General features: G+C 38.6%; 6 protein-coding genes across 10 annotated transcripts in view; 1 reads left to right on the top strand and 5 right to left on the bottom strand.

Annotated features, from left to right (window-relative positions):
• The window catches only part of LOC135140208 (jmjC domain-containing histone demethylation protein 1-like), a 35,047-nt gene extending 33,829 nt beyond the window's left edge, over positions 1-1,218 (bottom strand). Inside the window, exon 1 of one of the 2 annotated variants that reach the window (XM_064070653.1) lies at positions 1,054-1,218. In XM_064070653.1, coding sequence (XP_063926723.1) covers positions 1,054-1,110 — 57 coding nt within the window. In that variant the 5' untranslated portion in view covers positions 1,111-1,218. Of the gene's footprint in view, positions 1-410; positions 575-1,053 lie in introns of those variants that run through there. The other variant, XM_064070654.1, reaches the window with a different exon arrangement.
• Positions 883-18,957, top strand: LOC135140210 (gustatory receptor for sugar taste 43a-like). 3 transcript variants are annotated; one of them, XM_064070658.1, is made up of 6 exons: positions 883-1,058; positions 17,850-18,234; positions 18,283-18,380; positions 18,426-18,599; positions 18,649-18,807; positions 18,855-18,957. In XM_064070658.1, the coding sequence occupies exons 1-6, from the start codon at positions 1,035-1,037 to the stop codon at positions 18,903-18,905; spliced, it is 891 nt and encodes a 296-aa protein (XP_063926728.1). In that variant the 5' UTR covers positions 883-1,034; the 3' UTR covers positions 18,906-18,957. The 3 variants fall into 3 exon arrangements, with proteins under 3 accessions (XP_063926728.1, XP_063926729.1, XP_063926727.1); XM_064070659.1 differs by lacking the exons at positions 17,850-18,234; positions 18,283-18,380; positions 18,426-18,599; positions 18,649-18,807; positions 18,855-18,957 and adding exons at positions 15,788-16,148; positions 16,200-16,297; positions 16,345-16,518; positions 16,564-16,722; positions 16,772-16,913; XM_064070657.1 differs by lacking the exons at positions 17,850-18,234; positions 18,283-18,380; positions 18,426-18,599; positions 18,649-18,807; positions 18,855-18,957 and adding exons at positions 15,788-16,148; positions 16,200-16,297; positions 16,345-16,722; positions 16,772-16,913.
• On the bottom strand, positions 8,092-9,692 carry LOC135139899 (gustatory receptor for sugar taste 43a-like). Its single transcript, XM_064070264.1, has 6 exons — positions 9,515-9,692; positions 9,143-9,336; positions 8,618-9,088; positions 8,398-8,568; positions 8,190-8,348; positions 8,092-8,142 (listed from the first exon to the last, which is right to left on the bottom strand). Exons 1-6 carry the CDS (start codon positions 9,690-9,692, stop codon positions 8,092-8,094), a joined length of 1,224 nt encoding a protein of 407 aa, XP_063926334.1.
• On the bottom strand, positions 9,968-11,643 carry LOC135140209 (gustatory receptor for sugar taste 43a-like). The gene is made up of 6 exons (XM_064070656.1): positions 11,443-11,643; positions 11,103-11,296; positions 10,584-11,051; positions 10,358-10,528; positions 10,155-10,313; positions 9,968-10,106 (listed from the first exon to the last, which is right to left on the bottom strand). The coding sequence occupies exons 1-6, from the start codon at positions 11,618-11,620 to the stop codon at positions 10,056-10,058; spliced, it is 1,221 nt and encodes a 406-aa protein (XP_063926726.1). The 5' UTR covers positions 11,621-11,643; the 3' UTR covers positions 9,968-10,055.
• On the bottom strand, positions 11,907-14,780 carry LOC135139898 (gustatory receptor for sugar taste 43a-like). Its single transcript, XM_064070263.1, has 11 exons — positions 14,768-14,780; positions 14,005-14,556; positions 13,857-13,960; positions 13,639-13,809; positions 13,429-13,591; positions 13,378-13,397; positions 13,142-13,331; positions 12,901-13,094; positions 12,259-12,852; positions 12,046-12,204; positions 11,907-11,997 (listed from the first exon to the last, which is right to left on the bottom strand). The coding sequence occupies exons 1-11, from the start codon at positions 14,778-14,780 to the stop codon at positions 11,947-11,949; spliced, it is 2,211 nt and encodes a 736-aa protein (XP_063926333.1). The 3' UTR covers positions 11,907-11,946.
• A 3,017-nt stretch (positions 18,958-21,974) lies between the features above and the next one.
• On the bottom strand, positions 21,975-23,572 carry LOC135140226 (gustatory receptor for sugar taste 43a-like). Of its 2 annotated transcripts, XM_064070691.1 has the most exons (7): positions 23,373-23,572; positions 23,133-23,326; positions 22,695-23,085; positions 22,543-22,640; positions 22,326-22,496; positions 22,117-22,275; positions 21,975-22,069 (listed from the first exon to the last, which is right to left on the bottom strand). In XM_064070691.1, the coding sequence occupies exons 1-7, from the start codon at positions 23,545-23,547 to the stop codon at positions 22,010-22,012; spliced, it is 1,248 nt and encodes a 415-aa protein (XP_063926761.1). In that variant the 5' UTR covers positions 23,548-23,572; the 3' UTR covers positions 21,975-22,009. The 2 variants fall into 2 exon arrangements, with proteins under 2 accessions (XP_063926761.1, XP_063926760.1); XM_064070690.1 differs by having other exon boundaries at positions 22,543-23,085.
• Between the last annotated feature and the right edge of the window lie 22 nt (positions 23,573-23,594).

The raw sequence follows: 23,594 nt of genomic DNA, 5'->3' as shown, positions 1-23,594 counted from the left end.
TAGAAGAACACCGGAGGTGCGAATCTCGCCAACCCGACCGACCCAGCAACCCCGTCCGGAGCCCGGCCCAACGGTACAATGGTAGCGCTGCCCACGTCGCAACGCACGTGCTCGCCCAGCGCCCCCCGACTTCGCCCGCAACCAAGCGCCCCCAGGTCCCGACCCGCAACCCTCCTCGACGGCCGCGGCGCGCCGGAAGCGCTCGATTAATTGCGCTGACCAACGTCAAGTGGCCGTGTCCGAGCTGACGTTCTTTTGTTTTTCTCGCGGCCGCTGCGATCCCGTGGACGGGCACTTTTTCCGCGATTCCGACGGCATGGCCGACAACTTCGATTTAAGTTCTACGTGAGTTTTGTAAAACGCACTATGGCGACGAAAGTAGTGCGGAAAAGTCGCTTTTTCGTACTCACCAGCTGCCTCGAGGAGTGTCGTTTGCCGCCAGACGAGTTCTGCGACATTTCCGACGAATTGCGGCCGCCTTCACGTAAATGTCGTAAATATTGTGAAAATTTTGCGATAGCACGTCCACATCAAGCGCCTGCAAAAGCGCTACTAAAAATGACCGACCTTCTGCGCCGGCTGCGACGCCACTCGGTCGCGCGTCTTCGTCCTGCGCGCGGGAGCGCGCATCTTCCGTCGCTGTCGGCGGTGTCGGGGCTGGGTTCGGACGGCGTTTTACTCCAATTAAACCATATTTGCTTAAGACGGCTGCAAATTGCTTCGGGAGCTGCCACGGCACGGTAAACTCGGCGTGGGTGCAGGGGGCGGCGCGATGCGGCGAGGATTTGGGTTAAAAGGACGCGGATTTGGGGATTCGGGGGGTTGAGTTTGAATAGGGCGCGTCACGTTGACGTGTGGGTCAGCGCGTTGGGGGCGCTGCGGGCGCCGGTTTGACAGGTGACAGAAATCAAAATATTTTGGTTGTGGGGACAGTGTTTTTGGCTTTTTTTGCGAATCATGGAGGGTTTGGTGGATGGTGGGGCGCTGTGGGACGACGGGGGGTTTTTGGTGACTTTTATTTTTCGGTGAAGAAAATGGATGTGTTTCACTCACCTGAGGTAAGTCGGGTTCGGCATTGCGTGGTGCGGGAATTATTACACTTTGGTTCATTTTTGAATGACTTACGACGCTTTCAACAGTTGTCAGTGCTTAACGAACATCACTATCACTATTATCATTGATAGGTTGGCAACAAAAATCGCTGGTAATAGTGTACCGATTGTTGCGGATAGGCAACCACCAATACACAACTGTGACGAGGTGACGTGTGGTTTTCCAGTGGCGTCGCAATATGTGGGGCCTAGGTTCATTTTGCCTAAAAAGAAGTAAAACAAAGTGCTTTAATTTATTGATATACATGCGCAGAGTGAAGATTAATAATACTGACACAATATCACTAAATAAGTAGCCACAACACCAGTAATCTAAAACAATTACTTAAGTAAAATACTGGTGAATCCAAAGGCGGTAAATTTAATTTTGCACAGCGTCAAGTGAGATTTGAAGATCTTTATAGGGATTTTAATATCTTCTGTCAAAATGGACGATGATAGTTAACAAACAAGAGCAGATGTTTCTTGTGTCTACAAAACAATTATATATAGATGTAATGACAGTGTAAACTTACTTCTTCTAAACAACTATGACGGTCCAACCATCAACATCAACCGTGTAAGATGTACACCGAACCAAGTAGCTTGGCCCACTAGAACTCGAACTTTGCTAGTTGTTAAAACCGCAGCATAAACCATAAACAAAGTCACCAAAAAGTGAATTAAACACCCAAGAAGAATAAACTTAAATAGACAGATTAGCATATTGGAAATGGATTTTTGATTGATTACCAGTATTACCAATCCGTAACAGTCAATCACTGTGTTTCTACATTCCGACAGATTTTCATACGCTTTTGTTAAGTCGTGGAATTGTACTGTGATTTTGCCGCCATTTTGAATTTCGCGAAGTTTTTGGTTTAGCATAGTCAGTCGAACTTTGATGGAATAGACGAGGTGCCAATAAACCAATAGAATCACAAACATAGCAAACTAGGAGATGTAATAAGGCGAAAAGTAACAAATAAGGTGATACACGCTTTCGCTTTTATAACCGATTTTCAGCCATTTTGACAAATCAAACAAAAAAACTGAAACAACGATGCAAGTAATTGCGACGGTTATAAATAAATATGTGTATGTTTTCGCTGGACGTTTTTGTAGAAGTTGGTCAAACTAAAATCGAGTTTAGTGTAACTAGTACTAATATAAACGTCTAACTTACTTTGTTTAAGTAGTGAAAATAGGTTATGTGTTTATCGACTTTCCATATCATTGTCGCTACACCTAGTGTGAAAGTGGAGAAGACTGCAGTAACGTCAGTCAGTTTTATGCAACGTCTAGCGATATTTTTCAATCTAAGTTTGTAGAAGACTTCCATGTGGTAGATTTTGTAGAAACCGTACAAGCCATATGACACTAAAAAACCTTGAGTTTCTTGAAAATTTGTCAAAATTTGTCTACCCACCAATACAAAAATTAAAAATGATGCTGTAAGCTAGATATTTTTTTGATTTGGTTATAGTCCAGCTGGAATTTGATTTTTTCCATTCTAGTGGTTGAAGACCGATTAGTCTACTCAAATGAAGAATTGAAGAAAAGGGTTTTATTAGTGTGTCTCTGACTTTAACCGAAGACATCAATTGTTCATGTGATGTAAATAAAAATAATAGGTGTGTTGTGGCACATTTCCACTATCCATTAATAAAGTAAATATTTTTCCATTATAGTGGACTATACATTACTTTTTTGCAAAACTGAAAAAAATGTGTTTGTGATCATTATACATAATTGAAATAACTTTGAATTTTTGTAAGCTTTTTTCACTGGGTGATCTATAATATTAGTTAAACTGAGACAAAATCACTAGATAGGTAGTAATGACTTCAGCAATCTGAAACACGTGTATGAATAAGTACTTTTCCATTGTAAACCAGTCCTGACCGGTGGCAATAAACTTCTGTCAATTCTAGTAAGTCCAAAGGCGGTAAATTCAACTTTCCATAACGATACATACGAAATAATGGTATATTAAAGAACGAGTTTCATAAGGCAAATATTGAGGCACGAATCCAAGTTTATAGAACGAGCGGCGAAGCCGCGAGTTATATAAAGGATGAGTGCCTCAATGGCCTTATGAACGAGTTATTTATACTATTTTTTCTACCGCACACGTTTTTTCCCAAAATTTAATTGAAATTTGCATTTTTTTTTAATCTGGGGACTTTTGTTGTGGTTGGTGATGGGTCGGTCAGACACTAACAACGAAATATTTGAGGTTCGAATTTTCACAACAACAATTGTAATTCGAATCAATTCGAGTTTTTGTAATTTAAAATTGGTTAAAATGTCTTGCGAAGAAGTTACGCGTCCGGAAACATGGGAAATTTTTAGTTTAGATTTGCCACTGATAATCACCTGACATTTCTCGTCATTGCTACCAATCTTACCGATCTAAATTACACCAGATCTATTAAAGAACGCCTTTCCGCTATTAACGAACTGCTGTGACGTCATTTGCGTGCGTTAATAGCTCTATTAGAAAACCAAAAAACGTGGGCGGTAGAAAAATACATTTACCGGATTTTTGACGTCTTCTTTCATATTGTACGCAACAAATTCACAAATAAGGAGTGACGTTTTCTTTGCCTCTTCTAAACAACTGTTACATGGATCAATCACCAACATCAAACGTATAATATGAACACAGTACCAAGCACTTTGTTAATAACTTGTCAGTTCGAAAGCTAAAAGGAGTTACTAAAAAATGAATCAAACATCCGAAAAAATAACCTTAAATGAACAAATTAATACAGTGGAAATACGTGTTTGAGCAATACCAGCGTTACTAGTCCGTAGCAGTTGTTGACTATGTCTGTACATTCCGACAGGTTTCTATAGGCTTGTATCAAATCGTGGAGATGGGACACTTTTTGTTTAATACTTGTAATTTCGTGAAGTTTTTCGTTCAGTATTGTCAGTCTAACTTTGATGGAATAGACAAGGTGCCAGTAGAGGAGTGCGATTACAAACATCGAAGCATAAGCGACATAATAAGGCGCGAAATAACACATAAGAACGAATATACTTTCACTTGTGGAACCCACCTCTAACCATATTGACAAATCGAGTAGTACAACTGAACTAAAAATAACTGTAGTTACAGTAGTGACAAATAAATATGTGTATGTTTTTGTTGGTCGTTTTTGTAGAAGTTGATCGAACTAAAATTCGTGTGTAACTACATAATAGTGTGAGTAGGGTGTAAACGTACTTTATTTAAGTGGTGAAAATAGTTTACGCATTTGTCAACTTTCCACGTCATAGTCGCCCCTCCTAGAATGAAAGTGGAAAAGACTACACCGAGTTCGATAAATTTCACGTAACGTCTGGGGCCTTCGTGGTGTTTAAGTGTGTAGATGCTTTCGATTTGGTAGACTTTGTAGAGGCCGTAGATACCAAAACAAACTAAAGACCGTTGTTGACAACTTGACATCGTGATTCTAAACTCACCAATGAAAAAATTAAAGATGACGCTGTAAACGAGATATTTTTTTGATTTGGTTATAGTCCAACCGGAATCTGATTTTTTCCATTTTACTGGTTGGAGACCGATTAGTCTACTCAAATAAAGAATGGGAGAAAACGGTTTGATTATTTCGTGAGTGACTTTAACCGAAGACATTATGTCGTCAGAATGGTGACTCAGTTCGTGTTTTGATATATTGGTTGTTTACTCTAAGTGTTTGTTCCGCAAATGTGTACTATACCAGGTGTCCCAAATTGTGTTTATCAGATTCTGATATCTAGATCAATTAAACTGAAACAATATAACTAAGTATGTAGTAATGACGCCAGCAATCTGAAACATTGACCTAAATAAGTGTATTCTTCCAAAAACAAAACTGACCGTTGGCAACAAACTTCTGTTAATTCTTGTGAGTCCAAAGGCGGTAAATTCAATTTTGCATAGCGATAAATAGGAAAAAAATATTTGTATTGGAATTTTGACGTCCTGTTTCGTGTTGGTAGCAAACAATTCACAAACAAGACGGGACGTTTTTTGTGTCTATAAAGTAAGTGCAGTCATTATTTCATAAATACAAATGCGTAAAATTTACTTGTTCTATACAACTGTTACAAGGTTCAATCACCAACATCAAACGTATAACATGTATACAAAACCAAGCACCTTGTCCCAGAAGAATTCCAGCGTTGACGTTTGATAAAGCCGCAATTCGGAAAGTGAAAGGAGTGACTAAAGAGTGAATTAAACACCCAAGAAGCATAATCTTGAAGAAATTAATATAGTAAAAAGAATAGAATATTTTTAATTAATTACCAGCGCTACTAATCCGTAGCAATTATTGAGTACGTCTGTACATTCTGACAGATTTCCATAAGCTTTTATCAAATCGTGAAGGTACTGTACAAGCGTAATTGTACTTTGATTAACTTGAATTTCGTGAAGTCTTTGGTTCAGCATAGTCAGTCTAATTTTTATGGAATAGACAAGGTGCCAATACAGCAGCGCAATTATAAACATGGAAAAATAAGCGATATAGTATGGCCCGAAATAACACACCAGAACGAAAATATTTTCACTTGTAGAACCCACGACTAACCAAACTGACAAATCGTGCAGCAAAACTGAACCAACTATAAGTGTAATGGCGACTGTCATAAATAAATATGTGTATGTTTTCGGTGGTCGTTTTTGCAGGAGTTGATCGAACTAAAATCGCCACCTTTAATATAAATTATCCTTGTGACGTGGTGTAAAATCTACTTTGTTTAAATGGTGAAAGTAGTGTATGTATTTATCAACTTTCCACGCCATTGTTGCTACCCCTATTACGAAAGTGGAAAAAACTACAGTGAGATCAGTAAACTTCACGTATCTTCTAGGACCATTCTGAAGTCTAATTGCGTAGATGATTTCAATTTGGTAGATTTTGTAGAGGCCGTAGACACCAAACGTGACTAGAGACAGTACAGTTGTTGAAAACGCGACTTCGAAACTCCACTCACCAATGAAAATGTTGAAGATGATGCTGCACGCGATATACGTTTTCGATTTGATTATAATCCAGCTGGAATCTGTCAACTTTTGCCATTTTAGGGGTTGAAGGCAGATGAGTCTGCTCAGACGAAGAATGGGAGAAAAGGCTTCGATTATTTCAAGGCTGACTTTAACTGAAGACATGTCCAGAACATTAAACTGCCTGCACATACTTTACAATAATCTGAATGAAACACAACAAGTAAATAATTTATTAAGGTACATGTCAATCACATAGTTAAGCGATATAAACAAAAATAAAAGTGTGGTGTGGCGATAAATTTCCACTTGTTGTTCGGTGCTGCTAATGACTGGTAATAATGCAACGTAAATATTTGTTGGATAGCGGTATATTTTCGCCGAAATTTTGACCTAAACTTTTGAAGTTAATCAATGAAAAATGTAATCAAATAAATATTGATGTTGGTTTCTATAATGTTGTTTTTATTAATAAGTTTGTTCTTGGAAAAAAATCTGTCGCTCTTTTTGTCTTAATTGAACTGAAATAACACCACTAAGTATGTAGTTATGGCCCCAACAATCTGAAAAACCAAAATAAACAAGAATTCAAACTTAAACATACACAAACCATAGGCAACAAACTTCTGTCAATTTTCACCAATCCATAAGCACTGAACTCGATTTTACAGTGCGACAAGTAAAGCAAAAAAAAATTGAGCGATTTTTTCGTGTCGTCATCAAATCTATAAAGCAGTAGTTGACATAGCACGTTTGACATTTCCTTCAACTACAGCAACCCCAATTACACGAATCACACCCAACAAAACTTACTTCTTCCAAACAACCATGGCATGGTTCCACCACCAACATCAACCGTATGAAGTGCAGACTTATCCAGATACATTGTTCAATAACCGGTTTAACCTCAAATTTGAATGAAACCCATCTACGAAGATTGTAAGAAGTCACCAATAAGTGTATCGCACACCCACACAGGATAATCAATATCACGAAACCGTGGCACCTAGAGACCGTTTTACCACAATGGGTGAGGTTTTCGTATGCTTGGATCAAAGTATAAATGTGTTTTTTTCTTATGTTTGCCGCGATAGTTCCCCCGTTGTGCATAGCTTGAAACCTGTTGTTGAGTACCGAAAGTCGAATCTTGATAGAATAGACGAGGTGACAGTAAATTAGGCTGGTTACAAAAATTGAAAAATAGGCAAGGTAATACGGAAACAAGTAACTAAGCCGAAGGTAAACACTCTGTTTGGACGAACCCCAATTCATCCACACCACCAAATCTGAAATAAAAATGGCACAGAGTGTCACGACAATGCTCAGAGTGAAAAACCCCTTCGTATATGTTTTTGGTGATTTTCTTTGGAGAAGTTGATCACACTGAAAACCCCAAATTTAGTGACATGCCACTATAGTGCGTTACGTACTTTAGTTAAGTAACGGAAATACTGGATGTATTGGTCAGTTTTGTAAGCCGTTGTGGCCACTGCTATGGCAAAAGTAGACAAGACTAGTGCATTGTCAGTAAATCTGATGTAACGTGTGACACCACCTTGGAGTTGGACTGAGTAGATCACGTCTATTTGGACTGAACCATAGATGCCATAGAGAACTAGAATGTTGGATTAATACAAACATTGACGTAAAAATTTTGGTGGTACCAATAAATCCGGTAAAGAGGAGGCTACAAATGACGTAAAATTTCGAAATGGTTATGATGTAGCCGAAATTCTGTTTTTGCCACTTTAAGGGGAAAATACAGGTGAATCTGCTTAAGTGTAGAATAGGAAACAAAGTCTCAAACGTATCGTGACGGATCATGACAGATTTGTTCATGGTGAACTACTGTTAGTATGTAGGTTTTCATTAATGGCTTGTCAAATTAAAAAAAACAACAACACTGAAAATTGTTGATCTTATCTCTACATGCCGCTAAACAAGCTATACATTTCCTTGATAAGTAAAACATAAACAAAAACAACAATATAGTTAAAATCAATTAAACTCGAGCAATATCACCAAATACGTAGTAACGGTTCCAGCAATCTGCAACACAAAGAATGTACAACTGACAACAAAATTGTGGTACGCACCCCTAACATCAAACCTCTGTCGATTGTGGCCAAACCAAAAGCGGTAAATTCAATCTTGCACTGGGATAAGAACCCCAGAAAGAAATCCATAGATTTTTTAATACTGTCTTCTGGATCAGAAATTCTGACTTTGCAAATAAGCGCTAAAGCTTTTTTCCACTGAAATTTCTCCCCCAATCGTTTAGTAGTTTCAAAATTGTACACTTACTTGCATTAGACAACCGTGACAAGGTTCAATAATCAAAACCAAGCGCATGATATGAACAACCATCCAGACACACTGAGCAACCACGTACATGTCGCTACCGTTACTCGCCACCAAACTACGAATGGCGTAGGCAGTCACCAACAAGTGGATTAAACAACCCAGAAGAACAATCTACAACACAAAAACTGAAAACTAAGTTAATTCGCGTAAATTGTATTACCGCAATCACTAAACCGTAACACTTATTGACAATCCGTGCAGCTTCACCTAGACTCTCGTACGCTTTCATTAAATCTTCCACTTTTTCCAAAGAAGTACTTTTAATGAGTTTTCCTTTAACGGTCTCAATTTTCCGCACCCCAGTCACACTATTCGAAACTTTCACGTACGGATTTTCCACATTTCCGCCATTTTGAATTTGTCGAAGTTTGCTATTCATCATGAATAATCTAATTTTGATGGAGTAGACGAGTTGCCAGTAAAGCAGCTCGATTACGAAGAGCGAGAAATAAGCGACGTAGTAAGGAACCAGGCAGATTAGTAGAAAGTAAGGACTTTCATTTTTTGACGCTAAATGCAGCCAGGTTGCCAAGTCGAAGACGAAAATGGCAAAACCTGCGAACAGCGTTGCCGCAGTTGTTATAGTGTAATTATAGCCTCGAGGTAGTCGTTTTTGGAGAAGTTGGTCCACCTGCAATTGGTTTTAAGTAAAATTGGGGTTTGCGTGACGAGGTTAAGTCACTACTTTGCTTAAGTGGTAGAAATAGCTTAAGTAGTCGTCGGTCGTGCTTGACGTGATTATCACCCCTATGGAAAAGGTACCTAAGACCACCGCCACGTCGGTGTAACTCACGTAGCGTCCGGCGCTGGTTTTGAGCCGCATGGTATAAACAACGTCCGTTTGGTAAGCCATGTATAAACCATAAATACCATATAGAACTACAAGTAGCCAAACTTATCGGTATTTGCATGCCTTATCTATTGATAATAACAACGTGTGAACTGACTTCCAAAAACAATAAACAAATTAATGAGGTGCGGATTATATAATAACGAGTTCGGAAAATCTGCATTTAATTAATTTATTTATAATAATTATCCAAAGCTCTTTACTTACCAATGACAGTGCAGACGACGCAACTACACGCGATGTAAAACCTCGATTTGATGACAGCGCAAGTGAAATCAGATTTTTTCCATTTTAGGGGCTGCAGACACATCATTCGACTCAGGTAAAGAATGGGGGACATGGTGTCGAACATTTCTGTGCTAATTTTAACCGAAGGGTTGGTCATTGTATGATGATTACAACTGCGATAAAATTTATCTGTGCTTGGGTTTCTCTTTTATTGCAAAAAGTATGGGAAAATCAGGCAAGTTGGTGCCACGGTTTTTTATTGCGCAGGTTTTGACAATTATATTGTTTTCGAAATGTGTCTATTTATTTATTTATCGAAAACAAACATATTTACCAGTTTCGCTAGATTAGGGTGTAATTTGTATCGTAGTGTGAAATAATAAACAAAGTTGAAGAAATTTCTTAGGTGAGAGTTCAACTGACCCGGCGCCTCCGCCATTTTATTTAGAATAATTAATTATATAATGTCTACAAAACAAACAATCTAAGCATACATTTATTTTTTGACAAGGTATTAATTCTACTGAAACTGAAATAATATCACTAAGTAGGTAGTAACGGCCCCTGCAATCTGAAAATCAAACGTCAATTATTATCAATCCCAAAAAAAATTACTAACCGGTGGTAACAAATTTCTACCAAGTGCGGTTAACCCAAAAGCTGAAAACTCAATTCTACACTGCGCTAAAAAAGTTAGGAAAAAATCAATAGCCTTTCTGTACTCCTTCTCTTTTTCGGAGAGCCTTAATTTGCAGACGATCGCAGACGTGTCCTTTAACTATAAATCATCATTAGTGTTTTATCAAAATAACAATCACTCACTTGTTGAAAACACCCATGACATGGTTCGATAATTAACATCAAGCGCGCGATGTGAATACCCATCCATATGGACTGAGCAACAATAAAAACGGGACTACTTTGTTCTAAGGTTAGGGTTCTAAGAGAGTATGGAGTAACTAGTAAGTGGATTAGGCACCCCAGGAGTACTATCTAGACAAACAAACAAAAAAAAAGTAACTTGAAACAAACTTTAGTACTGACTTACTAGCATCACCAACCCGTAACAATCATTGACGATTTTCGCAGCTTCAGTCAAATTTTCGTACGCTTTCATCAAGTCGACGAACTTCTCTACAGATGTAGATTTAATCAATTTACCTTTATTAGAGTCAGGTTTCAAGGTGTCGACAATATTGTGTGCTTTTTTGTCAATTTGACACAAGTTGTGACCATTTAGGATTTCGCTGAGTCGTTTGTTCAGTACTGCCAGTCGTACCGTGATGGAATGAACGAGGTGCCAGTACACCAGCTCGACTACGAAAAGAGAGAAATAAGCCACATAAAAAGGAAACAAATAAGCAAGTGAGGCAAAAACGCCTTCAGTTTTCGAACCCATTTGCAGCCCGATTACTAAGTCGTAGATGAAAATTGTAAGAAAGGCAAGTACTGTTCCAGTTGTGACTATAGTATAGTGGCGAGTGTTTTCTGGTCTTTTTTGAAGTAGGTGGTCAACCTGGAAACATCACCAAATCAATAATAAAAAAAACTGTGATAATATCTATACTTTGGTCAAGTAGTGGAAATAGTTGAGGTACTTGTTGACCTTGTACGACGTGCATAGTACCCCTATGGTGAAAGTGGACATCACTACAGTGATGTCGGTGATTTTCACATAGAGACCAGCGTAACTAGTCACTTTCATTGAATAAATGACGTTTAGTTCGTAGGCTCGATACAACCCATAGATGCCAGTACTTACTAAAAATAAAAACATTGATTTCCCTCAAGTTCAATTATCATTATTTACTCGTGTTATCTCTTTGTAACAATATTGCGAAAATCAGCAGCATTGATTTTTACAATAATAAACAAATGATAATAATAAAATTATATATGTTACTTACCTATGAAAATGTTAACCAAGCAACCATAGGCGACGTAGATCCACGATTTCGTCACACAGTAGTTATAGTTGGACTTTTTCCACTTTAGAGGGTGAAGACACATAAACCTACTCAAGTAAAAAATCGGGGCAAAAGGTTCGAACATTTCTTGGGTGATGGTAACCGATGGGTGGACCATGGTATAGCGATTGCAACTGCGATAAACTTATCTGTGCTGCGCCTTTTTGTTTTTATTAATTGCATAGGTAGGGGATAGACGGGTAAAGCGAACAGCGCATTTCAATAAGTTCAGTGTCTAGAACAATCATCTGGATCATTACTGAAAGTATAAATCGGCGAAAACAAGTAAATATTTAATGCGAAGCCAAGAATAAAATACGAGTTCTGATTGTTTGTGAATGAAATTATTGTGTATTATAGATTTCGTGACAAGAACAATAAAAAAATCACGTTGCGTAATAGTGCATTTATTGACAGATTGATTGCAAGTTAAGCTTAGTTAATTTAGTTAAATTGAAATAATATCACCAGGTACGTAGTAACAGCACCTGAAATCTGAAAAATTCATTCAATAAACACACACTGACGTAAAAAAGTACAAACCGCCGGTATCAAACTCCTGTCAGTTGTGGTCAATCCGCAAGCATTAAACTCAATCTGACACTGCGACAAAATAGTCAGAAAAAAATCCATAGACTTGACAAACTCGTCCTCAGTGTTGGAGAGTCTCAACTGACAAATGATCGCCGCGGTTTCCTTCAACTAGACGTCAAAGTCAAAAGTGGGTACAACTAATAGTGTCAAATTGGTACTCACTTGAACCGAACATCCATGACAAGGTTCCACTATCAACATCAAGCGTAAAATGTGTATACCCATCCAAATGAATTGTGCGACAATAAAGGTGCGACTGCCGTTGCTTATGATTAGGCTGCGTAGAGTGTACGGAGTCGCCAATAAATGGACTAAGCACCCAATCAGAATGATCAGTGACACTAAACCGTAGCAACCATTAAGTGACTTTGCCGCTTCCGTTAAACTCTTGTAAGCTCTCATCAAGTCGCCAATTTGGTCTGAAAACTTAACCAGCTTTCCTGTAGTCATAGTCAGCGTTATCATTTTTCGGCCATTTTGAATTTCCTTCAGTTTTTCATTCAGAATGACTAGTCGAATCTTGATGGAGTAAACTAGTTGCCAATAAAGCAAGTCGATTACGAATAGAGAAAAATAGGCGATGTAGTACGGGAAAAAGTAGATGAATATAACGGCGACGTTTTCACTTTGAGAGCCGATTTGGAGCCAAACCGCCAAATCGAAGGTGAAAATGGACAGAACTATGACTACAGACGTGACTGTGACTAGTAGGCACTTGCGTGTGGACGATGGTGGCTTTTGGACGAAATTGTCAAACTATAAAGTCAAAATTAATAGTCAAATTACAATATCGTGATCACGTACTCTACTTAAGTGGTGAAAATAGTTCAGGCAGTTGTGGACTTTGAACGACGTGGACAGTACTCCGATGGAAAAGGTGGATAGTACTACTGTGACGTCGGAGAAGCAAACGTACTTCCCGGCACTGTTTTTGAGTTTGATGGAGTAGATGACGTCGACGTGGTAGGCTTGGAAGAGGCCAAACACAGCACACAGTACTACAAACAGGAGTACCATCATAGTACCGTAGCACGTAACTACTTACCGATGAAAGCGTGAGTAACACAACTCCACACAATGTAAGTTTTAGATTTGCTAAGGGTACAACTAAAGTCCGACTTTTTCCACTTCAAGGGCTGAAGACACATGATTCGACTCAAGTAGAGAATAGGGGCCAGAGTGTCAAATATTTCTCGGCTAACTTTGACCGAAGAATTGATCATTGGAAGATAATTCTAACTACAACAGATATTAGTGTGTCAAAAAAAAACTGTACAACACGTGAGAATAAAGTGTACACTCTACTTTAACTGGAACAATATTACTAAATACGTGGTAACGGCCCCCGCGATCTACAACAATAAGTTAATCTGAGTCGTTCCTGTATAAGTACGTACAGAGAGAGACACAGCAGAAGCAATTTTAGAGACTTTTTTTTATTTTTGTCGGGGTTACAAAACAGTAGCTGACAAACTACGAGTGACAGGTGCTTCATCTAAAAATAATAATAATAATGATGATAAGGTTCGTAAGTTGACTTACCTGCACTTTGCAACCATTACACGGTTCCACTACCAACAGTAAACGTGTAATATGTGCCAACAACCATAGTATTTGAGAAACTATAAATATTGTGCCGCCTTCGTTCATTATTATGGTTCTAAGTGCATAAGGAGTTACCAGAAGATGAATAAAGCACCCAAAAAGAACAGTCTGAAAGGTTTTTTTAAGTACGTTTCAGTGATTTTCCGAAGTAGTACCAAAATTATAGGGCCGTAGCAGTCGTTCACGTAATTCACAGCCGACACCAAGTGCAAGTATCCTTTGATAATACCTCCCATTTCGCCATCTAAATGGGTTACAACTAAAATTCAATTAGTTTCGTTTTGGTGTTGGTAAATGTCTTACATTTGAGCGGCGGCACTTTCTCATTGAAAATGTGCACAGCGTTGTTGTTCTTTCCCTTGTGTGTCTTATCGTTTCCAGTCGTAATTACGCCGAATTTTTCATTCAGTGCTTTTAGTCGAATTTTGATTGAGTAAGTGAAATGCCAATAAAGCAACTCGATGACAATGATAACAAAATATGACAAGTAGTACGGGAAAAAATAAATGAAGACGATATAAAACTTCTCGTTGTGCGCACCGAGCCTTACCCAGTTGGCTAAATCGTAAAATAGGAGAACCGTGGCAACACTGATTGTGAACATAGTAACAAGTTTAAACTTGCTAAGATCTAGCGATTTAATTTTGACCTCGTTGTCGAACTGATTCACGTGGTAAAAATATTTGACGAATTTATCTAACTTTAGTACGGTTACTACGACCCCTATAAATGGTGTCCCTACAACTATAGCTACGTCTGCATAGTTGACATAATGTGCAGCTGTCGTTCCCAATCTAATTGAATGAATGAGGTCCAATTGGTAGGCTCGAGACAAACCATAGCCGCTTGAAGCTACTAAAAACGCAACAGAGCACTTAGTTACGACTTAACTGAGTCTTACCAATCAAAGTTATAAGAAACAAACTGTAAATTGTGTAATTTTTAGATTTCGTGACATTGTAGGTGGAATTTAAGTTGGACCATTTCAAAGGCAGGAGACAGAAAAATCTACTTAAGTAAAAGATAGTGGACAATGACTTAAATAACTTAAACGAAATTGTAACACCTGTGTTGGTCATTTTTGTTCAGATGGAATCATTATATGTAATCGTGGTAGTCGAAAAGTCGAATTGCATGAATATTGGATGACTTCCCGCCGATAAAGATCTCCACTTGATAATAATTTAATCACAATCATGTGTGGAAGGTATAAAGTGATTTATATTAATGTTATTTCGTTATTTTTCCTTTCATGCTTTTTTCTAGGGTCGCGAAGACGTCTAGCAACCATCGAATTTCAATAACCCAATTATGTCCACATTAGAAATTCAATAAAAACACAAATAAATACAACAAAAGTGATTTATTTCTGTCTTTCTACCCCTTAACCCCGTTTCAATTTTCAGACCATAAACACACTCAACACGACCACGCAATATTGTTCTCACTAATGCACAGATGAAAGATCTAAAGTAAACAAATTAATATTTTAAGCCTTATACCGATTGTTTTCCTTACATCAATCTCGGCGAAAGGTGTTACCAAACAAACGCTTTGTCTTCCCGGAATTCATCAAATATTCACTCGATTACTTTCCGTGTTCACATACGAGTGGAAAAATGGCAAACCGACGCGTCACGATTTCGCCCCAATTTTTTGAAAAATTGTCCACAGTGTTCTATCTAAGTCGAATTTTTTGTCTGTGGCCTGTGAAATGGGAAAACTTGAACTACGCGTACGGTTTGAAAAAATCTAGAACTTTGGTTGCTTACAGCATAGTCACTATAATTTTCATTGGTACGTACGCACAAATATATACAGGGTGATTCTTGACTACTTGTAGTGACGACGAGTATCTACGGGTTGTCACAACTGTATCAAGTTAACATCATCCATTCCGTCAGATTGGGTACTTCAGCGGCGATTTACGTCGACGCTATTGACGTTGCAGTGGTTTTATCCACAGCTTTGATCGGAGTGTTTGTCACTTCCGCAAACATTGATAAGTTTCTGGTGTATTTTTACCACTTAAACCAAGTAAGTGTAGCTACGTTTTAAAAAATATACCCAATTAATATTGTTCTAGTTTGATCATTTCCTCAACCAGAAGGATTTCCGGTGCGCTAAATTCAACCTCGTCACTAGATCGACCATTCTCTACGTAACTGCGCTTCTGATTTACCAGACGGTGATTTGGGTGAAACTCGGCTCGCGTGACCTCAACATCTACAGTCTCTTCTTCGCCTTTTTTCCGTACCACTTATCCTACGTGTTCACCGTGGTCCTAGAACTCATGTACTGGCACTTGGTCTACGCCATCAAAATCAGAATGGACACTATAAACCACAAGTTGGCAAAATTTACCGAAAACGAACTGTCACTAGAAAACGAAAAGAAAATCAGCAGTGTGGACGCACTAAACGCGGAACTGTTTAAAGTCAAACAATGTATAACTATTTAGTGATTCTGGATTCTCCAGTGATAACATAATTTTCCAGCCACTCTAATTTTCCGAATTAGAAACATCACTAGGGGCTATTTACACCTAACTGCAGCCAAAAATTCGGTCAATCAGTGCTACGGTTTTATCATTTTGGTACTAAAACGTCTGCCGAATCGAGATGCTCCCAAAGTAATTTTTAGGTTGTTGTTTTAGGGTGCTTTCTTCACTTATTAGTGACTCCGTATTTGCTTCGTTCGATTATATCTACCGCTAGTGAGAGCGAGCTTTTCATTATATCTCAATCAATATGGATGATGGGGCATGTTTTGAGGTTATTTTTGATAGTGGAGCCGTGTGATGGTTGCTTCGTGCAGGTACCATATATTCATGAAAGTTCCAATTCACAACAAACATTCCAGTGTAAAAATTCCTCACTGATTATTTGCAACCTACTGTGCTCTGACTTAGACCGAGAGGTTAAAAAGTCGTTGAAGCTTCTTCTGCTGTGTTTGTCTCAGTGTGAACTTGACTTTACGGCTTTTGGCTTGACGAGGATCCACAGAAGAATTCTGACTGCGGTTGAGTAATGACAAAAAAGTAAACATAGTGTGATTTTTTTTGTTGCAGATTGCGGGAGCTGTCACTACGTATTTGGTGATTTTGTTCCAATTTAATTAATGTTTTGAAGTATCCAGGCAGTATTATCGACGCCGCTTGTTGTCTATTAAGTGTAATTATTATGATATTGTGTAATAAATTATTCAGCTTCTCTTTGTTTTTGTTGTAACTTTTAGTGTTTTTCATTTCTGTATTCACCAACTTAACAACATTAAAAATCGTAAATTTTGCAAACACCGTCTCACAAGATTTGTTGGTTGCCTACACGACATTTACTAAATGTACTCACTGTACCTGCAAGGACAGGGAAGAAGTTCCAAGTACCACTAAACCGACGAAAACTTGAGCGTGCCCAAAAAAATAATTCAGTTTAAAAATGATCTTGTATATCATGCTTTGTGTTGTTTTTGACACCCCGCCAAAAAAAAACAGTTCATACTAAAAGCAATCAAATATTAATATGTTGTTGTTTACCTACACTGTGTACTCTTATCACGAATGGTTCACCAATTGCTTAAAACAATATGGGTGTCAGAAGAGAAAATTATTTTCGCTTATCGCCTGCCGGAGATCTGCTTTCAATCCAAGTATCGCTGACTCATTCCTTGAAAAATGACGAGTCTGAGCGTTACGATTTCGTCCCATTTTTTCGACTCTTTATCAACAGTCCTTTATTTAGGTCGATCGTTTTGTCTTTTTCCGTTCAAATGGGAGAAGTTTGACGGCAACTACGTAATTAGAAAGTCTAAGACGCACGTCGTTTATAGTTTCGTTGCTGTGGGAGTAGTTGGTATGTGGAAGTGTCTGAAATCACTAGAATTCAGTCTGGTTTTTAGTACTAGCTAGCATTGTGGGGATTTCTGAGGCCTATAGTGTGCCTGCAATCCATTTAATCCGACTGGGAACCACCGTTAAACGTTTGGTCAACGTTACGGACATCATTATAGTACTGTCATCAGCGCTACTAGGCGTTGTTGCCACGTGGTCAAAAAAGGACAAACTAGTCGACTATTTAAACCACTTAAATAAAGTACCACTCTTCAGTTGAGTTAGTAATACAAGTTATTACGAATAGGTATTGTTCCAGTTTGACGTTCTCCTCACCTACCAAGTCCCTAGATTACGAAACTTCAAACTTGTCACTTTAGCGACGATGGTCTACAGTACCACACTGTTGTCGTTCCATACAGGGATTTGGGCCAATTTAGGGTCCAAAGATTGGAACGTCTACGCAATCATTGCGTCGTTCTTTCCATTCAATTTCTCCTACTTGTTTACAATTGTGGAAGAGTTGATGTATTGGTACCTCGTCTATTCTGTCAAAATAAGAATAACTGCTTTAAACGAGAAAATTTATCTAATTGGCGAAAATGAACGACTCCACGACTTGTTAATGGAGATCGACAAACGAAAAATCAATAGCGTGGTTGACACCCTGCATCCACATTTTTTTAAACCGACACTTTACAAATGTGTGTGTCACTAGATACCAAAACACAAATAAATTCGTGTCATTTCAGCAACTTCGGCCACCCAAATCCAGAAAATCATCAAAGCCTACTTACACCTAGTAGCTGCCAAAAATTGCGTCAACGACTGCTACGGCTTAATAATTTTGGTAATTGTACTTAAGTACACAAACAACAATAATGGACGTTTTTAGACGGTCCTTCTGGGCTGCCTCGTCCACCTTTTAGTAACTCCGTACCTTCTTCGGTCAGTACTATTCAGCAGCGACGACGACGAAATCTTCATCGCGTCGCAGTCGGTATGGATGATAGGGCACGTTTTACGTTTAGTGCTAATCGTAGAACCTTGCGACGGTTGCTTAAGAGAAGTAAGCACACCCTTAACGTTTAGAATATTATTCTTGGTTGATTTTTCAGATCAGGAAGACCTCGTTAATCGTGTGCAAAATGGCGTCGGTGGGTCTGGAAACCGACGTCCAGGGATCCTTGGATTTACTCCTGACGTGTCTGTCGCAGTGTGAACTTGACTTCACCGCTTTCGGGTTAACCGTAATGCATAGAGGACTTTTGACAGCGGTAAGTTGGCAGCCAAACTGTCCCGATAATACTTTAATTTTTTTAAGATTGCTGGGGCGGTTACCACGTATCTAGTAATTTTGTTCCAGTTTAATTAAACTATTGTCATGGCTTACTAGACGACTTTTTTCTTCGTAATTATACCATGGTGTTTTTGTTGTTTAGAGTTTAATTAATAAAAATACTTTAGATAAAACCCATAATTACATTAATCCTGTTAATGTGTTTATTTATACGCAACCCTTTCAAATAATAGCTGCCTTTTAGTGTCATTTCTAGAAAAATGACGAACCCAAGTGTTACGATTTCGGCCAACTTTTTTAATTCTGTAGCTGCGATACTTTACTTAAGTCGATTCTTCTGTGTTTTTCCGTTCAAGTGGGAAAAATTTGGTGGCAGTTACACGATTAGAAAATCTAGAACGTATGTCGTTTATAGTTTCATCGCGATTGGAGTTACCAGTTTGTATTCACTATTATTATTAATATCAGACTTTGTTCGTCCGTTTTAGTATTTACAAGCATTTATGGAATTTTCCGGGCTTACAGCGTCCCTATAATCTACTCAATCCGACTAGGAACTACAGTAAAACGTTACGTCAACGTCACCGACATCATAATCGTATTCTTGACAGCTCTAGTAGGCGTTGTCGTCACGTGGCTAAAAATAGACAAATTCCTCGACTACTTCTACTATTTAAATCAGTTCGATAAACTCCTCAGCTACAAAGTCACTAAATTTGGGGCTTTTAAATTTGTTACTGCAGCAACAATGATCTACGCTTCGGCTCTTTTGCTTGTTCATACCTTGATTTGGGTTTTTTTGGGTTCTAAAGAATGCAGTGTTGCCACAGTCACTGCGTTTTTGTTCCCGTTTAACTTTTCACACTTGTTCATGTTAATCGAAATGTTGGTGTACTGGAACCTTGTCTATTCAGTTAAAATAAGAATGAGTGCTTTGAATGAACAAATCGGGCCGTCGTTGACACAGCTTCGAAAAATCGTCAAAGCCTACTTATACTTGGTACCGGCTAAAGATTCGGTCAACGAATGCTACGGTTTAATAATTTTGGTAATAAATTCGCCATAAAATAAACGTACTTAAGGACCATTTTAGGTCCTTCTTGCGAGTTGTCTCATCCATCTTCTAGTCACTTGTTTCATGCTACGTTCAGTATTATTTAGAGGCGAAGACAACACACTTATAATATCGGAATCCATGTGGATGTTGGTACACATTGTCCGCTTGGTTGTAATAGTGGAACCTTGCGATGCGTGCTTAAGAGAAGTAAATCCTGATTCGGTGTTGCCAAAAATTCATTCGAACAGTTTTTAGGTTAAAAAAACGTCATTAATAGTCGGAAAATTGGTGTTAAGAAGTCCGCAACCCGACGTCAAAAAATCTTTAATTTCGTTTCTCCTATGTTTGTCGCAGTGTGAACTCGCCTTTAGTGTGTTTGGCATGACTACCATGCACAGAGGGATCTTGACAGCGGTAAGTCGGTTTTACATTAGTCAAATAATTTTGTTTTTGTTTTTTGTTTTTTAGATTGGTGCAACTTTCATTACCTATGTAGTAATTTTGTTTCAATTTGGTTAATTTTTTTTTAAAACAGTTGAGTGTTTCAATTAATTAAAATACCTTGATTAAAACGTATAATAACATTAATTCTGATAATGTGTTTACTCGTTGAAACCTACAATAATAATAGGTGTTTTAGTTCGACCACTCAGTTCTAGAAAAATGACGAAACCAAGCGTTACCATTTCGTCCCACTTTTTTAATTCTGTGGCTGCCATACTTTACTTAAGTCGACAGTTCTGTCTTTTTCCATTTAAGTGGGAAAAGTGTGGTTCCAGTTACACGATAACAAAATCTAGAACGTATGTCGTTTATAGCTTCATCGCGATTGGAGTGTCCAGTATGTATTGTATTAATTGTTGGACTTTTATTCACCCAGTTTAGTATTTACAAGCGTTTATGGCATTTCCCGAGCCTACAGCGTCCCCATAGTCCACTTACTCAGACTAGGAACCACAGTAAAACGTTACGTCAACTTCACAGTCATCACGATCGTCCTCTTGACAGCTCTAGTAGGCGTTGTAGTCACGTGGCTAAAAATGGACAAATTCCTCAACTATTTCTACTATTTAAATCAAGTAACCGATTTTTTTTAAATCTCTACGTATTACTACATATATAGTTGCAGTTCGATAATGTCCTCAATTACAAAGTCACCAAATTGGGGACTCTTAAATTTGTTAGTGTGTCAACAATGTTTTACGCTGCAGCTCTTTTGATAATTGATACAGCGATATGGGTTAATTTGGCTTCTCAAGACAGCAGCGTCTACACAGTCACAGCCGCCTTCTTTCCGTTTAATTTTTCCAACTTCTTCATGGTGGTCGAAATGGTGATATATTGGCACCTTGTCTATTCAGTCAAATTAAGAGTGACTGCTTTGAACGAACAATTCTACTGAGTTGACAGTCTAAAAAAACAAGTTGTAACGATTTCAACCGAGCGACTCCGAAAGATCGTCAAAGCCTACTTATACTTAGTGCCTGCTAAAGATTCAGTCAACGAGTGTTACGGCTTGATACTTTTGGTAATAAAAATACTTAAATAAAGGTACTTTAACCACCATTTTAGACCCTCCTTGTGGGTTGCCTTATCCAAATTTTGGTAACCTGTTTCATACTACGTGCGGTATTATTTAGAGGCGAAGACAACAGACTTATAATATCAGAATCCATATGGATGTTGGCTCACATTTTACGCGTACTTTTGATAGTGGAACCGTGCGATAGCTGCTTAAGAGAAGTGACGTCCGATTTGTAGTCCCCAAAAGTACCGTTTCTATGTTTTAGGTTAAAAAAACCTCACTAATAGTGTGTAAAATGGTCTCTACTAGTTCAGAACTTGGCGTCAAGAGGTCGCTAATTTCGTTTCTCGTGTGTTTGTCACAGTGTGAACTCGCCTTTAGCGTGTGTGGCACGATTACCGTGCACAGGGGGATTTTAACAACGGTAAGTTAAATTAGTTACTTAAACAACTATAGTTTTTTTTTAAAGATTGTTGGAACTTTCACCACCTATCTAGTAATTCTGTATCAATTTAACTAATTTTTGTATTATCGTTAGGGAGGGAATACACGTACTTGAAACTAGTTTAAACACATATTTAATATTTTTCACACACATTAACAATTCCTATTAAACTGGAACAAAATGACCAAATACGTCGTCACGGCTCCGGCGATCTGTAAAAGCCCAGTTTAAACAAAATTTCAAACCATCACCCACCGACCGTCGTTAGCAAGCCTCTGTGGATTTTCGTCAACCCAAAAGCGCTGAACTCGATCCTGCACTGGGCCAAATAGTCCAAGAAAAACTCCAGCGACTTCCTGACCTCTTTCTTGGACGGTAAACACAGAAGTTTACACACCATAGCCGTTGTTTTTTTTATCTGAGTCAAAACACATTAACGACATTTAAAAAAAGAAAATAAACACTTACTTCGATCAAACAACCGTGACAAGGTTCGACAATTAAAAATAGGCGTAAAACGTGTCCTGTCATCCAGATCGATTGCGAAACTATAAACATGCTATTACCTGTGGTGAAAATAATAGCGTAGAGGGCGTAAGGGGTGACTAGTAGGTGAATTAGACACCCCAGGAGGATAATCTGGAAAAGTTTACCAGATTTGTGGGTTTTGGGGAATGTTTGTTACCAGAATGATAAGACCGAAGCAGTCGTTGATGGAATTTGTGGCGTCGGTTAGTCGCTGGTAGGCGGAAATTAGGTCTTGGATTTGCTCTAGAGATAGAACTACAAGGTGCATCCACATTGACAGGTCCGAATAAGCCCACCTTTCATACTTACCACTTTTCTTTTGTTCCTGCTTCTTCAAATTATCCGCATTTAGTGTATCTACAACATTACTTATCTTCTTTCTGTCGATACGCATGAACAAAATATCGTTGTTCATTTCCTCTGCGACTTCAGCGAGTTTTTCGTTCAACCAAATTAACCTACGCATAATCGCATGCACGTTCTGCCAGTAAACCAATTCCACTACAATCGTGAAACAATAGCAAACATAATAGGGAAAAAAGTAACCAAAAAGAATATAGGCGTTTTGTTCCTTGGACGCTAAATTAATCCACATCACCATATCCACAACTAAAATACCCGCAGTGAAAAATATAGTAGTGTAAATAACCAATCCGTGTCTCCACGTTCTGAAGGGTTGTTTTTGAAGAACCCCATCACACTACAATCTCTCTCGTAAGACTAAATCACGTTACACACAAGTCGTACTTTTCTTAAGTAGTCGAAATATCTGACGTACTTGTCGATTTTCAGGGATGTAATCACCACAGAGAGTACCGAAGGGATTAAAACCACCCCGACGTCCGAAAACGTGACGTAACGGTGGGTGCTGTTGCCAATTCGGATTAAGTAAATCAGGTCCAGTTGGTACACTTGCGATAAGCCATATATGCTCGCACTCACTAAAAAAAGTGGGTGGATTTAGTGCGAATGTGGGTGTTTGCGTACCAAAAAACACCACGACGATGTTACTATAAGCCACATACGCGTGCGACTTCTCGATGACGTAGTTATAATCCCCTCTCTTCCACTTAAGCGGCTGCAGACCGAAAACCCGACTTAAGTAAAGCACGGGCGCCATCACCTCAAACATTTCCGCGGAAATCATAGTCGCCGCCGCCATTCCGTCCACCACAGTAATCAAAACCGCCTCACCCGCCGTCTATTTTC

The sequence above is a fragment of the Zophobas morio genome, unplaced genomic scaffold (assembly GCF_036711695.1).
Source record: "Zophobas morio isolate AGI-343-1 ecotype UQ-CSIRO unplaced genomic scaffold, CSIRO_AGI_Zmor_V1 ptg000038l, whole genome shotgun sequence".
NCBI classification, from domain to species: domain Eukaryota; kingdom Metazoa; phylum Arthropoda; class Insecta; order Coleoptera; family Tenebrionidae; genus Zophobas; species Zophobas morio.
The sequence above is the reverse complement of the archived record's forward strand: the minus strand, read 5'-3'. Positions and strand labels throughout refer to the sequence as shown.